The 17213-nt window shown below is 42.0% G+C and overlaps 1 protein-coding gene across 1 annotated transcript in view; it reads left to right on the top strand.

The window, feature by feature from the left end:
• The window catches only part of TAFA2 (TAFA chemokine like family member 2), a 297984-nt gene that overhangs the window by 266252 nt on the left and 14519 nt on the right, over nt 1-17213 (top strand). The window contains exon 4 of the mRNA XM_024205109.2: nt 211-335. Coding sequence (XP_024060877.2) covers nt 211-335 — 125 coding nt within the window. The remainder of the gene's footprint in view (nt 1-210; nt 336-17213) is intronic.

Genomic DNA, 17213 nt, shown 5'->3' with positions numbered 1-17213 from the left:
AGAAGAGATGCTGGTGCCAAATTCATACACAGTGCCCTTGACAAATAGAGTCTATTTATTTAGGAAGATTCTGACTTGCAGTGTAGTTGTTGGTCAATATACTTTTTTCTAAAAATTTTGTGGAGAATAAAATTGCTGCTGCCATATAATAGGGGATGTAAAGTGGCCATTTACTGAACATGTAAATGTGTATGTTTCCCCCTCTCATAGCTTCAATAGTGGAACAGAAATGGTGGTGCCACATGCAACCATGTCTTGAAGGGGAGGAATGTAAAGTTCTTCCAGATCGGAAAGGATGGAGTTGTTCCTCTGGGAATAAAGTGAAAACAACTAGGGTAGGTATAAAAATTTTATTAAAGTTAATGTTTAAAATTAAGTATACACAAGTTAAGAGGGAAGGTACTGTACATCTGGGGTCAGGCTTGAGTTATGAGGGATTACAGGTATTGGTTGCAAGGGTGAAGAGATACATACATATCACATAACCAGCATAGACCCAGATTGGGGTGCAAGAGTTTTTAAAGTGTCAGTGGATAAGTGGTCTCGGGTACGCCACCCATGGAATGTATAAGGAGTCCAAGTCAGTATCGGTATAGCGAATAAGTACACCAGCATCACTTGTTACCAACAGAAAACTAACACACAGGCCCTAAGTAAACACTCAAAAGAAAAGAGCCTAGAAGAGTAATGAGCTGTGGGTAGGCAGTTTTATTGAGGTTGGGTTTCCTGACTCTGTACACTTCCATCAGCATACTTTGCAGTTGATTGATCATAGTGTGCACTGTTCCTGTCATTTTCAGGTCTGGGCATTGCAGAGAAGAGAATAAACCCCCTTTCAGCTGCTACTACTAATAATTTATATTTTATTTGATCTGTTTGTCCCTCTATGGCTGGTTGCAAAAAAAAGCCAGCACACCCTGCTAATCTCCTTGCAATGTTCCAAATCCTATTGATTTACAAGGTATAAAATAAATGCACTTTTTTGTCAATTGCTTGGAATTATCATATCTCTACACAGAAACTGTTGAATATGGTAAGCATTTACTGTGTCATTACAGAATAATCTTCTGGTTATTTATGTCTTGTAAAACAGAATTACTACAAAATTTGGACAGTGGTGCAATATGTTCCCTTTCCCATTTGACACTTATTATGTTATTTGTTCAAAATTGCATTAGTAGGAATCCATCTAACATTTTGTTTTACATGATTCTTTGAAAACAAAGTAAACCTGTGCTTTCTAATTGCTAACACAAGCAAAAGAATAACAAATTACCTAGATAATACTAAGCATTATACGCTCAGACTTCCAGAAACCACAGCTTAAAATCCCTGCATATTCAATTCAAGTTTTCATTCCTGTGAGGCAAATTAAGGATCCAGCCTGCAAACGCACACACAAGTAAATCTTATGTGAGTAGCAATGGTTAAAGTTAGTCACATGAATAATTGTTTGCAGGATTGATTCATAACTGGCTACAATGAACTTTACTTTGTGTATGTGTCTCTTTGAGCCTGTGACACAGAACAAAATATTTCCCCTCCCTTCACTGTACTGTAGTGTCCTATGTATCGACTGGCTATCTCCTGTCTATCCCAGAGGTGGCTGAATGGTGTCTGTATGTCTGAGTTTGTAAAAGCACTTTGACATTCTTTGGATGAAAGGTACTTCATTAGTGTATGTTATTCCATTCTTCCTTCTTAAATCCTTTTTCAAAACACTAATCTCTGCTTGAGTACTGCCCCCAGCTAAATGTGTGTGTGTATGTATATATGTAAGGTGTGCACACATACTCACTCTAGATAAGTATTATGTATGTTGTGTATGTGTCTGAGATATATCCAGTTAGAGGAAGATAATTTAACAACAGTAACTAACTGCAGATGGAAAAGAAATTGGGAAAAAAATGTGACTAGTTCATGTCCCTCTCTCCTCTTCTTTTGGCATTTGGCTTCTTCCCCCTACCCTCCTACCATGTTGTTTTGCTCTATTTACATGTGAATTGTCTAAATTAGATAAGATTTCTGGACAGGGATTTTCCTCCTTATATATTTGTAAAGTACCATGCAGTATATTGTCCAACTACTACAGGGTTAGGGTATAAATGTTGTTGTTGTTTGTACAATTATGTCATTTTGGCAATATTTTTAGTAATATAAGCTCATTGTTAGCACTTAACAAACAATAAGTAACAGGTGGCTGGATCATATTCTCCCGCTCCCCAGACACTTTTAAACCACTCTAGAGGTCCCAGGCTCTATTCATCATCATGCTAAGACCTACAGGTCCATTGCAATGGATGCTTCAGCCTCATTTCAACTTGGGGGCAGAACCAGACCTGTTAGTCTGTGGCAGCAGGGGATTTCCTGCCTCTTGAAGTTCCCTCCAGTTTTACCTGCCTCACCACCAGTGGCTCAGCCAGACCCCCCTCCCCTTCTGCAGAGCTTTTCTGAGGGAAATCCCACACTTTATTTCAAGTTTGCAACTAACAATTGGCTATCTGGGCTCTGAAGGATTAATCCTGCCTCTCTATATATACATAGAATATCACAGGGTTGGAAGGGTCCTCAGGAGGTCATCGAGTCCAACTCCCTGCTCAAAGCAGGACCAATCCCCAACTAAATCCCTAAATGGCCCCCTCGAGGATTGAGCTCACAACCCTGGGTTTAGCAGGCCAATGCTCAAACCACTGAGCTATCCCTCCTGAATCTTCAGTAGCCTTGATTTTGAGAAGCCCTGGAATACCTATGCTGCTATTAGGAGGCTGAATGTCTTCTTCGTCTTAAGAAATTACCCTGTTATCAAAAGTGAGTACTCATCCCTAATGTATGGAGGCTGCAGTGTGTATGTAGCTCTTGTCTATAGTAAAAGGTTCTAAGTGAAAGGAAAAATTCTGAAGTGTTTGAACCAGTAAACTCCATATTCAGAGAAAAATAATACAGACAGCAAAGAATCAGTATTAAGAGAACAAGTATAATAAGCTTTTATTATTGTCAAATGAAGTAGCCCATATGTGATGGTCGTGTATAATGTAAAAGCAGCGGGAGCCAAAGGGAGCTAGCAAGTTTGTGTGATTTAAACACACAGCAACTTCTGTGAAAGCCTTGCTAAAAGCAATATAATGCATTAGGTCTCAATTCACCTCTAAACACTGGGTCAAATTTTCCTCTTCAATAATACATGTGAAAATCGTAGTTAGATTGTAGCTTCATAAACACTTGCAAAGCAACCCTCTTCCACAAAGGTATTTGATTTCAAAACAGCACCTGGATTTCCAGACCCCAGGATGTCAGTAATGGAGTATTATGTTAGGGAATGGAGGCAGCCTCTGGAGGAGGTGGTTTTTTTTGCCCAATTCTGGTAACACAGATGGTTGTGGTATTTGTCACTAGGGAAAGGATGCGGGTGAATAATGGGAGAAGACTAATTGATTTTTCTAAAATGTGACCTGGTTGAAGTGTTGTATGTTCAGAGATGCAGATATTTAAGAAGAATATGCATGAATAATGAATTAGGAATAGCATGAATATTCTGGTACTTAGAATTCAAATCTTAAGGATATTCAGGTAGATATTATTTACACTAAGAATACAGAAATAGGCATTATGGAATCATGTTGTAATGGAATCACAGTCCCTACAATGTCCGGGTACGGCTAACAGATGAGAGGGCTAATGGGTTAATAAGGATTAATCAGAGAGAAGCAGTAAATGTGGAGAGGAAGAGTTTAGGGGTCTGAACTTACCTCTGATTAACATTTTTTACTCTGTTGGAGTTTATATTTGGAAGGGTAGAATTTCTGCCTCTGTATTTAGAGAGGTCTGAGGAGAAAATTGCTATTCTGGCTAAAATAACGATTTATTTTTAGGCAGAGATATTGTAGTGTATGCCTGCCTAGGCAATGCACTGGAACTGGACAGGGTGTTTAGAAATAGATTATTAAGCCTATGAAATAAAGATAGCTCAGAGATTTTCCAGAGACGACATAGGGTCCAGGATGCAGTTCTAGGATTGTGTTAAGGTACAGATAGTTGACATTTTTTTTACATGAAGTTTTCATTTTATTTGTTTTCACATTTTTCCTATTTGTTGACAAAAAAGAAATATATTTTTTCAAAACAATAAACATTTGCATTTCATTTTGAAATATTTTGTTTATAATTTCTTGTCTCCCCTTCCTTTTTCTCAACTTTTTAATTTTTTTCCACTGGAAAGGAAGAAAAAATAAAACAAGGAAAGCAACACTTCCCTTCACCTTTCAACACTTAAAAAAGCTTCCCCGCCCCCCCAGTGGGGGGTGCGGGAAGGGGAGAGAGGTTTGAAAAAATGAGTGTGAGAGAATTTCCTCTCTAGTCAGAAAACCAAAAAATGTATTTGAATAATTTTTTTGGTGGAAATTTTTCATTTTCAATGAAACCCCATTTTCCAAGACAAAAGCTTTAGCTGAAAAAAACTTTGACTAGTTTTAGTTAGGAATTTAATCTGACAAAGAAAATCAGCGACAGGCAAGATTGTTGTCTTACAGTTGGAGAGAGGTGTCTTTGAATTGATTTTGAGTGCTTGGAGTTCAAAAAAGAGAGAGCTTCTAAGAAGGACCAGGGGACTTCTAGTGTTCATCAGACTTACAGAGACTTTGACAGGGGACAACCTCATCAAATATGTGAGCACAGGGGTAGGACTACTAGAAGAGTCATTGTTAGCCTGAGTCTCACTTAATATGGTATAATTATGTTTGAGTTTGTTTCCTCTATCACTCAGAAAGTATTAAGGACACGTTTGTGTTCACTATTATTTCTTGTGTTTTCTGATGTATCATGTTGTTCCTTATTTTATTTCATAAGTAGTATTTGGATTTCCCTCCCATTCCATTTCTTTCCTTCTTCCTTAGATTTTGCTCTGAGTGTATATAATTAAATTCCTCTTTTGTTTCATCCAATTATTGTGACCTATTCCATTTGGCTAAAAGTGAGTAAAAAGTTATTGAACAATAAGGGAGATCAAAGTGTTTCCATTCTGCCATAAACAACTTGAAACTGAAAAGAGTAGGTGTTGGTACCATAAGGTATTTTTCTAAGGAACTGCATTGCTAAGGATGGTTTCTACTACCAAGAAGATGTCCCTGACAAATTAAGGTTATCAATAAATTTTCATTATCTTGCAAAGATATACCTAATTTTAAAAAGGGAAATATGAGTGTACAGATGCATGCTGATGCACAGTTGCACAGAGAATGAGATGCACGTGCCTTATCTTCATTCTTGTGCACATCTGAAGATATTTTTATTAGATCTGGGTCAAAATTAAAACCATGGATCTGAACACCCAGAACATCAGGGGGATTTGACTTCTGAACTCATATATTAATGGGCTGTCGCAGAACCTTTGTATTATAGGATGTTCCAGAACTCTATCTGGGTGCAAATTATGCATTTGCACTGTGCTGTGGCTTTTTGATGTGTGCATTTTTTCAGCATATAAAAATAGGTGAAGATTGGGAAGAAATTCAAAATAGTCACATAGAATCATAGAACTAGAAGAGACCTCGAGAGGTCATCTTGTCCAGTCCCCTGCAGTCATGGCAGACCGTTCCTAGGTGTTGGTCTAACCTGCTCTTAAAAATCTCCAATGATGGAGATTCCACAACCTCCCTAGGCAATTTATTCCAGCGCTTAACCACCCTGACAGGAAGTTTTTCCTAATGTCTAAACCTCCTTTGCTGCAATTTAAGCCTATTGCTTCTTGTCCTATCCTCAGAGGTTAACAAGAACAATTCTTCTCCTTGTAATAACCTCCTTGTAAAAACCTTTTATGTACTTGAAAACTATTATCATGTCCCCTCTCAGTCTTCTCTTTTCCAGACTAAACAAACTCAATTTTTTCAATCTTCCCTCATAGGTCATGTTTTCTAGACCTTTAATCATTTTTGTTGCTCTTCTCTGGACTTTCTCCAATTTGTCCACATCCTTCCTGAAATGTGGTACCCAAAACTGGACACAATACTCCAGTTGAGGCCTAATCAGCGTGAAGTAGAGCTGAAGAATTACCTTACTTCTCGTGTCTTGCTTACAACACTCCTGCTAATACAACCCAGAATGATGTTCACTTTTTTTGCAACAGTGTTACACTGCTGACTTATATTTAGCTGGTGATCCACTATGACCCCCAGATCTCTTTCCGCCATACTCCTTCCTAGGCAGTCATTTCCCATTTTGTATGTGTGCAACTGATTGTTCCTTCCTAAGTGGAATACTTTGCATTTGTCCTTATTGAATTTCATTCTATTTACTTCAGACCATTTCTGCAGTTTGTCCAGATCATTTTGAATTTTAATCCTATCTTCCAGAGCAAAATTCCAAGAATACCATCCAACAGTAACTTCCAACCACTGTACGTCATTTTGAAAGTGACTTGTAGGTGTGAAATTATATTGTTTTAAATTTGAAAACTATCTAAATTCTTTTGTTAAGGCCATATTCTCCACTGGTATACCTTGATTCACACCTGTTGAAGATAACCACAATGCTGACATATAATTAGGCTTATTTAATTTGCAAAATGACTAAAAACAGAGACCCCAGAGTTCAAACCACTATTGACAAGGCATATTTGTATATGTAAATCATTTTATTGAAGCAAAAGCATCTGAAATCTGACATTGCATAACAGGAAATGCTCACTCGTTCTTAGAAAATCATCAAATCAGAGAAATGAGCAATAAAGTACAGTCGTGTATTATTCTCTTAATAAAATATGTAAATGAAGCAATATTTTTATGTATGTAGAAATGCATATATATTAGGTGCAAACTTTTGTAAATGCATGGTCCAATTTTCAGAAGGGCTGAGTGCCAATATCTTATCTTGCAGTGGGAACTGTGAGTGCTTAGCACTCTTAAAATTGGGCTAGTATTCTTTAATAATGTGTGGGGAAAACATACTTCAGGTCAGAGAGAAATCAATATTGAATATATTACTACATAACTATATTCCAAACCAATATCAGAAATCGACTACTGTAAAAATCATAAATATTGCAGGGACATAAAGAAATAGAAGTATTACAGGGGGGGAGAGAAATCCATATTGAGTGTGTTTATCTACATTCCAAAACAATATTAGAGAGAGCCTGAAGTCAGATATTCATAATTTTCCATGTAATCTAATTTTGCTTCATGGCATCCAAAGTTTAGAAGAAAAAAAAATCAAACAGCATGTTTGTGGAAGAAAAGAAGACATGGTGTCCAAAGTCACCAACTGGCTATGCATAAAGCCAAAGTGTGGTCAACAGGACCAACCTACTAAACTAAATAAACACACTTTAGTTGCTGTGTATTCAATGGTGCTGATATTTTTAGCTCTGTCTCCCTCTCTCTCTCACATACAGATGCTGAAATGTTTCTAAATTCATTACAGTAGCTGCTAGGGGCCGCATTAATTTTATTTGTATTTTAATTTATAAAATAAGCTGATCACAAACTCTCTTAGCACATGGAATAAAAAATACATCAGCTAGATGACTTTAAATGTGGACACAATGTTGGCAATTAAAGGAACAGACTCCTCCATCAAAAAAGGAAGCTTCATGATTTTCCTAACCCCTCGTGTAACGCCTCCGAGAATAGTTGAATCCTGCAGTTGGCCCTGTAGTTTGGTAGGTTTGAGGTCTGTTCAATTGGTGGAGGAAGTTGGTTTCAGGATCTAGGGCACCTCTCTGCTGTCAGCCACTTCCACTTAAACCTTAACTTAAAGCGACTTGGGCGAACCACACTGCATGGAGAGAGGCTGTTTATAAGTAGCAAGGACCCAAATAGTCATAGAGCTTATAGGTCAAAACCACAATCTTAAATTGCATCTGGAAAATAGTTGGAAGCCCATGCATATTATGGCACATATATTGCCATATGTCTCTTGAGAGAAGCTCTACCAGGTGAATGGACAAACGCATTCTTTGCTCTTTGATGTGTGGAGCCTTAGGTAAAAGACATAATAATAATCTAATATTGAGGAGACAGGACAGAGAGAACTCTGGTGAGGTCCTCATTCAAAAGGAAAGTTACAGACTCTTAGCCAGAGCTAGATGGAAAAAAGCACCCTTGCCCACTGCTGCTTCATGATGAAGTCAGCTGGGGATCTACAGGTCCCTGAGATTGTATACTTTACTAACAACCGTAGAGCAAACACTATCTGTTACAAAGACCTCTAAGAGCTCCACCATCTCCTATGGATGTTTATCCCTGCCAGTTAGCACTTTCTGTGTTTGATGTGGATTGAGCTTCAGCCAAAATCTTTCCTCCACTCCCCAATCTTAACTACTAATGGGCAAGCTGAAAAACACACCTATCCAGATCTAATGAAAAACAGATGCATTTGGATATCACTGCAGCCGAAAGCATCTCTCTTTCCCCTAGTGATTAGAACAGGAAAAGTGACTTGGCTGACTCTCATGGCCCTTCACACCAGGGAACCTTTGAGGCAGAAAAACAATCACCCAACACTTCTCTTTGGGTCCTCTTGGAGATAAAAGAATGGAGCTACTCTAGTACTACTTCCCCTGTTACTGGCAGGGTCCAAAGCCTTATCCACATTGTAATCAATTAATTCAAATCAGCAGATAGATCTAGAAGAATTAGCTGGGTACCTTGACTTTGTCCAGTATTAGGGGATGATAATCAAATAATGAGACCAGAGCTATGTCGGTACCAAAATCTGGTCTAATACCACACTGAGTGGTGTCCATGAAATCTGAGGACTCCAGTTATTGCCAAAGATGCCTTGCCACAAACTTCTCAAGCATCCTAAAAAATGAAAGCCAGAGCCAGGGTGATAATTAGCAAGATGTTAAGCATCAGGAAGTAGCATTAATATTTCCACAGCTATTACTGCCACAGTCACAACCTCCTTTTTTGCTGCTATCGCCCCCTCTACTATCCTTAGATCCTGGAAGGGAAGAATGATAATGAGGGGGAGGGCGCGGGGGGGGAAGGGCAGCCAGAGCGCCGGGGGGAGGGCGGCGAGCCCGGCTGTGGCCCCGCTCTCCCCGGCGGCCGGAGCGCCGCGCCGCCCCCCTCCAGGTGCCGCCCCAAGCACCAGCTTGGTTGCCTGGTGCCTGGAGCCGGCCCTGCATATTTCACACTGATTTTCTTTGCCTTTTGCTGTTGCCATTGTTAAATTTGAAATATGTCCAACTACTGACACTGTAAGCCAATAGAGCCTAAAAATGACACTGTTGTCTGTCATGTAAAATAATTTTAGAAATTGCTTTCTTCTAAAACTGAACAAGGGGCTTTATTAGAAAAAAGAAAACAGTGTTATCCCTAAAGCTACACTCTCTCTCTGCTTCACTGCAGAGCTCCTACCTAAAATCTTCCCTTTCTGATTATAGAAACAGTACACATATCTTCAGTGTCTAGCAATATTTTGTGGTTCATAGAAAGGATATGATCATAACACAATTATGTGCATATACTGTAGCAAAATATTAGACACAGAAAAGAGTGATTACTCTTTATTATAGTATTATTGTCAGAGAGTTTCTTTCAGAGCCTATGGGCAATCAATTTTTTTTAAAGAATTTCTTTTTTGTCACCTGAGAACATGCTTAACAGAGCTGCTCCCAGCACCCCAGTATCTCATCGTTAAAATTGCAGTATACACCAGGTACTGTTTTTCAACATTAAATGTATTTCATGAAAAATATATAAATCTCATGTTGTAAACCAGCCAGTAATGGAGATAGGGTGGAACGTTCCCTGTGTGCAGGTTAGATTCTGGTACTAGCCACTGTCAGTGACAGAATGTTGGATTGATCTGCTATAACACTTTCTTTGTGCCAAAGAAAACTCAGCCCATCATACAACAGGAAGCACTAGGAAGTTGGCTGCAAGAGATACTGTTTTCTTACACACATTGCCTACCTCTACTCTCATTTTATTCAAGTACAGCCCCTACTGTGGAGCCACCAGTCTTCACTGGCTAGCGAAGTAACTGAAAACCCTAAAAATAGATTCTGTGCACATCGTTGCATGTAATGCAGGCAACCTTTGGCACATGGCCCGTAAGGGAAATCCGCCGGTGAGTTGGGATGGTTTGTTTACCTGCAGAGGCTGCAGGTTCGGCCGACTGCAGCTCCCACTGGCCGCAGTTTGTTGTTCCAGGCCAATGGGGGCTGCGGGAAGCAGCGTGGGCCGAGGGATGTGCTGGCCACTGCTTCCTGCAACCCCCATTGGCCTGGAACGGTGAACCGTGGCCAGTGGGAGCTGCAATCAGCCGAACCTGCAGCCTCTGCAGGTAAACAAACCATCCCGGCCCACCGGTGGATTTCCCTGATGGGCTGCGTGCCAAAGGTTGCCGATCCCTGATGTAATGGATTGTATTTAAGTTACTATGCACTGGGTGTATCCACTTCCCCCTTACTTACAATACTTAATTTATTTCAGGCCAATTTGGGCCTAGAGCTGGTTGTTATTTATCTATTTATATAGCACCAATTGTATACAAAGCCTAGAAAAAACATAATTGCCCCACAGAGCTTACAATATAAGTTTAGCCAAAGCAAGACAAGCGATAATCACAGACACAGGTAGGACAAGATAAAGGGGAAGCAGGCAGTGGGGTTGCTTGTTTTAATCTATATTCTTATCTAGTTGGTTCTGTTGGTTTTTGTTCTTTGTTTGTCTTAATACTTGCTTGTATGGTGTTTTGGGGAATTGGCTGGCTTGAGGGCATGCAGAGATGCACACTTCATTACAGAGTGTGGACTGAGCATTTGCACCAGCACTTTGGCTCTGCACTTCTTTCAGCAAGACTGAGTCCATAGGCAGCCCATCTTCATTACTTAAATGTGCAGCATCTAGAATCTAAATCATGTACGTAATTAAATGCAAAACCCGTTGTTGATACAACTGAATACCAAAAACTACAGTAATGCAAAATGCAAGGTTCCATTGGCTACATTAGTTCAGCCACATTGCACATACGGAGCCTGATTTCCAACCTGGCCTTAACTTCCTTTTCACACGTGTTTTGTACCTCATTTATTTGTAGATGCAATTTAGGCCACTTTAGACATTTACTTGATCTTTAGGTGGAACAAGTACATAGGGTCTGATCTTCAGTCCAGTGAAATCAATGGAACAATTCCCAGGGACTTCAATGTGCTTTGGATCAGGTTAGGGTTGCAAGGCATCCGGTTTTCAACCAGAACACCCGGTTGAAAAGGGACCCTGGGAGCTCCAGTCAGCATAGCTGACAGGGCCGTTAAAAGTCTGGTTGGCCGCCTGCAGTGGGGAAGGCACGGTGCCTGCCCGGTTCTGTGCGGATCCCAGGAAGCAGCTGGCATCTCCCTATGGCTCATAGGAGTAGGGGTGGCCACAGAGGCTCCGCGCGCTGCCCATGTCCTGAGTCCCAGCTCCGCAGCTCCCATTGGCTGGGAACCGTGGCTAATGGGAGCTGCGGGGGCAGTGCCTGCAGGCAGGGGCAGTGGCAGAGCCACCTGTCTGTGCCTCTGCCTAGGAGCCAGAGGGAGATGCCAGCCGCTTCCTGGGAGCTGCCTGAGGTAAATGACGCCCGGCTGGAGCCTGCACCCTGGACTCCTCCCATGCCCCAACCCCCTGCTCCAGGCCTGAGCCCTCTCCTGCACTCAAACTGCCTCGTGGAGCCCCCTCCCACACCCCAACCCTCTGCCCCAGCCTGGAATCCCCTCCTACACCCTGAACCCCTCATTTCTGGCCCCACCCCGGAGCCCATATCCCCAGCCAAAGCCCTCACCCCTCCTGCATTCCAACCCCCTACCCCAGCCTGGAGCCCCCTCCCACACTCCAAACCCCCTGGCTCCAACTCCCAGATGAGAGGCACCACCTGCACCCAAACCCCTAATCTCTAGCCCCACCCCAGAGCCCATATCCCCAGCTGGAGCCCTCACGCTCACCCCAACCCCCTGTCCCAGCCCGATGAAAATGAGCGAGTGAGTGAGAGTGGGGAAGAGTGAGTGATGGAGAGATGGGGGAATGTAGTGAGCAGGGGGCAGGGCCTCGGAGAAGGGACAGGGCAGGGATGGGGCCTCAGGGCAGGGGTGGGGTAGGGGCGGGGCAAGGGTGTTTGGTTTCCTGCAAACAGATAGTTGGCAACCCTAGATCAGGCACATAGATATCTGTTTCTAAATACAAGTAAGTTTGAATGTCAGAGCTGCACACACCAAATCTCAATGTTGGACCCTGTGGACATACATTTCTAATGTCAAGCTGTGAAATACAGTAACTCCTCACTTAACGTTGTAGTTATGTTCCTGAAAAATGCAACTTTAAGCAAAACGATGTTAAGCGAATCCAATTGCCCCATAAGAATTAATGTAAATGGGGGAGTTAGGTGCCAGGGAAATTTTTTTTTGCCAGACAAAAGGTATTATATACATTTTAAACAATTTTAAACAAGCAATTTAATATAGGTATTAAACAGGCTGGCAGCCCCCTATAAACTCCCCTGCCCCCCCGCCCCCCACCAGCGCCTCCCACCCGCGAGCGGACCCTGAGGATCAGCGCCTTCCCTCTGCTCCCCCGGCCTCTTGCCTGCGGCAATCAGCTGGCTTGCGGCTTGCTCCTCCCCCCAGCCTCCTGAACGCCGCAAGACAGCTGATTGCCATGGGCAGGAGGTGGGGGGAGCAGGGGGAGGCGCTGCTCCACAGGGTCCACTGACAGGCGGGAGGTGGGGGGGGAGCGTGTAGGGGGGCTGCCAGCCGTGGACAAAGCAGGCGGCCAAACAATGTTATAGCGGTGCATTGCATAACATTAAACTAGAATGTTCTGTAATGGAGCAGGGACGTAAGATTGAAACAACGTTAAGCGAGAGGACGTTAAGTGGGGAGTTACTGTAGTGTAGCCTTAGCCAGATTTCCACAAAGGGCAGGAAAGCTTGTTTGAGAAGTAAAGACCACTATAGAAATGTTCTAAAAAGTCCTCACGAATGCAGATTACCAATTTCAAATGGATTTCAAAGTTCCCATAGGTGCTGAGGTTACTGAGAGAACTGGTGAGGAGATAGAACAGCATTAAATGCTTTTTGAAGATGAGGAACCTGTCAACATAACCCTTGAAAGAAGAGGGCTTCTGAACACAGACTGTAGTTATTTTTTGTGAGTGGCTGTTTGGGAGCTGGTTGCTCTGTCTTGTTTGATTTTTGTCCCCAGCTGCTTGTTCTGGGACGTGTCCCTTTGGCTACTCTCCTTCAAACTTTTTTTTGAGGTGCCTCAATTCACTTTTGTGTGAGCAGAGATACTACAGAAACCTTAAGAGGTTAAATCCTTTGTGAATTATGGCCCAATCACATTTAAAGCAATATTATATTATTAGTAACAATACATATCACAGTATCATATTTAAATACATTTTGGAGAGGGGGAAGCCTCTCCCCAGTTAAGGTTGCAACCATTATACAGGCCTATTTTAGCATCTGTGTAGCTTGAAAATTGCCAGACTTACTCTGAAAACAAAGGAGAATGTTTGTGCAGAAAAAATATCAAATGTTATTTGAATTATAGGTCATTAGTTAGGTCATTTTGTCAAACGTTTCTGGCTTCCACATGGTGATGCACCAGTTCTTTAACCCAGTACAGAAGGGTTTTCTGCCTTTGTCCCACAAGATTCCTCTTGTGATTTTTTTTTTCCAGTTGCTTATCAGCTCCCCTCACTGGCATGTTTGAAATACCATGCTCATGTTTGCAGAGCAACCTTCTGCTTCCATGGTGATAAACAGAGATGCTTCCTGAAGGCTGGGTCCAGATAGGGTTTTGGTTCATTCACTGAAGCATTAATGGAAAGCCAGGGATTTCCATACACTACTGGTTTTCTCCAGCACTTCCCCATAGTATGGGTTTAGTGCTAAGCTAAAGAGGTCTCAGCTCCCATTTTCAGCTCCACATACTTGCAGCCTCTCTCCACTTGTTGCAGCAATGCTAGGCAGACCCTTTGTGATGTTTGGTAGCCTTTTACAGTGAAGGAACTGGCTCTTTAGGATCTCACTGTCAGCTTCTCCTACCGCTTGAGTTGCCCAGTAGTGAAATGTCAGCCAGGAGCCAAGATCGGGTCAGTTGGAGGGGAAGAAAATGCTTGAAGTGTTGGGACTTATAAAGCAGTAGGCTTTTTTTGCCCCTACTATCCAGGTAGTGTTCCTAGCTTGTACAGTAGACCCAAACTCTGCTTTCCATCATTCAGCATCGGTGTTACATCAGTTTTATGCCTATTTAACTGAAATGATATCAGTGTAATACTGATGTAATGAAGTGGAGAATTCGGCCCCATATGTCCAAGATACCTGACTTCCCATGGTCCTGAGTCCTATAGTTCTCACCAGACTGTTCTCTATCCTCTAGCACTATTTGCAGAAAACCTCAAGAGTACCATCCTCCCTCATTTCTGTTAGACTTCTCCCCAGGAAACAGATAATAGTTACTAAGAAAAGAAAATCTCAGCCTGTGTCATACTCAGAGGAGTTAGTCAGTTCCCCTAAGTCCAGAAGGAGGAGAACTCTCCTGCTCTGACTTGGACCAATCTGAATCTGATGATTCAGGTGCCTTTTCTTGCAGGACAAACAAGATGAGTTGTTGGATCTTGTTCATTAAAAATAATTAACCCCGCCATGCAACTCCCTTCAGTCCAAGACCCCTTCAGGATGAAGCAAAAAAAGCAGGATACAGTGCCTTTTATGTATCAGAATTGATGGAAGAGATAGTGGACTTTGAATAGGCCAACCTGGAAGAGAAGAGGTCCATCATCAGTGTCACCCAAAAATGATACCAAGTTCAATTGCGTAAGACCACCAAATCTGTTTTGGTTCCCAAGGTTGATGACTCCTCCTTCCACCTCAGTCAAGACTGGTTTCATCATAGGGAAGGCTCAGTTCCTGTGGATGGAATTAGAACGCCAAAGGAAGTTTGAGCTCTCTAAAATGGGCTTTGAATCCTCCTGCATTGCAATATAAGCATCTTGTAGTCTCAGCTTGCACAGCCTTATCCATCATTCACACCCCACTACACCCACAGAGAAAGAGATCTTCGAAAGGAAGATTCTAGATAAAGGTAAGAGCTACTTAACTCATCCTGAGTTTTCTGTTCTATGCAGCCTGTGACACTACCCGTTTCTTTGCCAGATCCATCCTCTAACTCCTCAAGGCAACAGAATGAGTGTCTCAGGTTTGTAGGGATATATGTGACCTCCAGGACCAATGTTATCAAGACACTCTTCAATGGGGTGAAACTTTTGAGAGAATTGTTCGAGAAAATGATTAAGGATTCTTCAGACCTGAACAAGATCACCCCAAATCAACCCTTTTCAAGAGACTCCAGAGTGAGTGGTAAATCCTTGTACCACAACTTTTAAGTTTCAGCCATTCAAAACCATTTTTCTTTTTGTCACTCTTGCTCCATCAATGCCAGAAAATATTTTCCAAACCACAACCAGAGAGGGCCCTCACATGCTGCTTTTCCTCTATGAATGAAGCCTGTTGGCTCAGGAGTTCATCCCTGTAAGAGGAAGATGGAAGAACTTATTTGACCTTGAGCCAATACTACTTCAGCTAGATGGGCTCTTGAAATAGTTGCAGTAGGACTCCTCAGAAAATTTCAAGATTCCACTCCTTTCTTTGTCCTGTCATCTCCTCTTCCCCAGGGCCTCACAAAATGACAAGTATCGGGGTAGCCGTGTTAGTGTGTATCCACAAAAACAACGAGGAGTCTGGTGGCACCTTAAAGACTAACAGATTTATTTGGGCATAAGCTTTTGTGGGTAAAAAACCCACTTCTTCAGATACAAAATGACACGCATCTCTGGACAATGCAGCAAAACTTATCACCTTAGAGGCCATCGTTACTATGCCGGTATTCAAGACATTTTTTGGTTTCTAGTCAAGATCTTTCACAGTGCAAAAAGAGAACAGGAGGTGTTTTTCCCCCCCAGCCTGTGACTTCTCAAGAATGAACCTAGTAGTTTGCAAACCCCAATTCTGGTTGAACACCATCACTAAAGAAGTTGCCTCTCCAGATTTTCTTTGTTCTGTTGATTTCAAATAGGCCTATTGTCATATCTGTGTACATCACCGATGCTACCTGCCTTTTGCAATTAGATGACAACATCCAGTTTCAGGCAGTGCATTTTGGCCGCTTCTCCTCTCGTCAAGACTTTAGAAAATATAGTTATGTTGATTAGCTTGTCTCAGTCAGGAAGGCATCCATATTTACCATTATTTGGATCATCCTAGGGTCAGAGTGCAATCATAAGAGAGAGCTGCTTTTTGTACCAGCCAGCAAGATTATCCAGATTCTCAAGAACCACAGATTCATAGTCAGTTACAAGAAGAACTCCTTAATTCAGTTTCTGGAACTCATTCACTTCTTCTGGACAAACCTTAGACTGGCCCGTATGCCCACAAGATGGAAAATCTTACCAAGATGTGTGACGAACAACAGAAGTCAGCTCACCAGTGCCTTTCATTACTGGGTATGATGGTGTCCTCTGTAGAGACCAGGCCGTCTCTCCTTCTGCAGAATTTTCTCATTGATGATTGAATTATGAGAACAGAAGTCAGATCATCTGCTCACTCTTCCTTTTGCACTACAATTGTCACTTCCCTCGTGGATATCCCCTCAACACCTACGTAAGAGTATTTCTCTGACCAGTCCATGATCAATGAGATGGCAACTTGTCAGGGTGGGGCGCTCAGATGGGCTCCCACATTATTTAGGACAAATGGTCCAGGAATGACATCACAGCCTCTATTTCTGGGAGTTAAGTTGTAAAGAATGTGATATTTAACTACCAGAACCTAAGACCATCCATGTAGGAAGCAGTAACAAAACATGACAGGAAGACAGTGAGATTTTCTGTCTGCCACTCACATCCTTAAACATGGAGGGTGGATATGTTATCTTTCTTTTTTTTTACATGGGCAATACTGACATGTTTTTTTCCTCACTCCCCTCAAATGGCTGAGACGGCTAGGAATATCAGGCGAATAAGCAACAGTAATCTTAACAACTCTACTTGCTCAGACATCCATTGTGTGTAAACCAACTGAGGATCCTGCTGGTCTTTCACATTCTCATTTACCAGGGCCCCTTAGTGCGTGCTTACACATGCACACACACACTGAACTTTTCATTCTCTGAGACTTGGAACCTGCTTGGAGCCAGAGCCATATTACATCTCATAGACCTTGGTTCAGAGTTA

Source organism: Terrapene carolina, unplaced genomic scaffold (assembly GCF_002925995.2).
Source record: "Terrapene carolina triunguis isolate 2854851 unplaced genomic scaffold, T_m_triunguis-2.0 Scaffold68, whole genome shotgun sequence".
Classification (NCBI taxonomy): Eukaryota; Metazoa; Chordata; order Testudines; family Emydidae; genus Terrapene; species Terrapene triunguis.
This window is presented reverse-complemented; position numbering and strand designations above follow the sequence as displayed.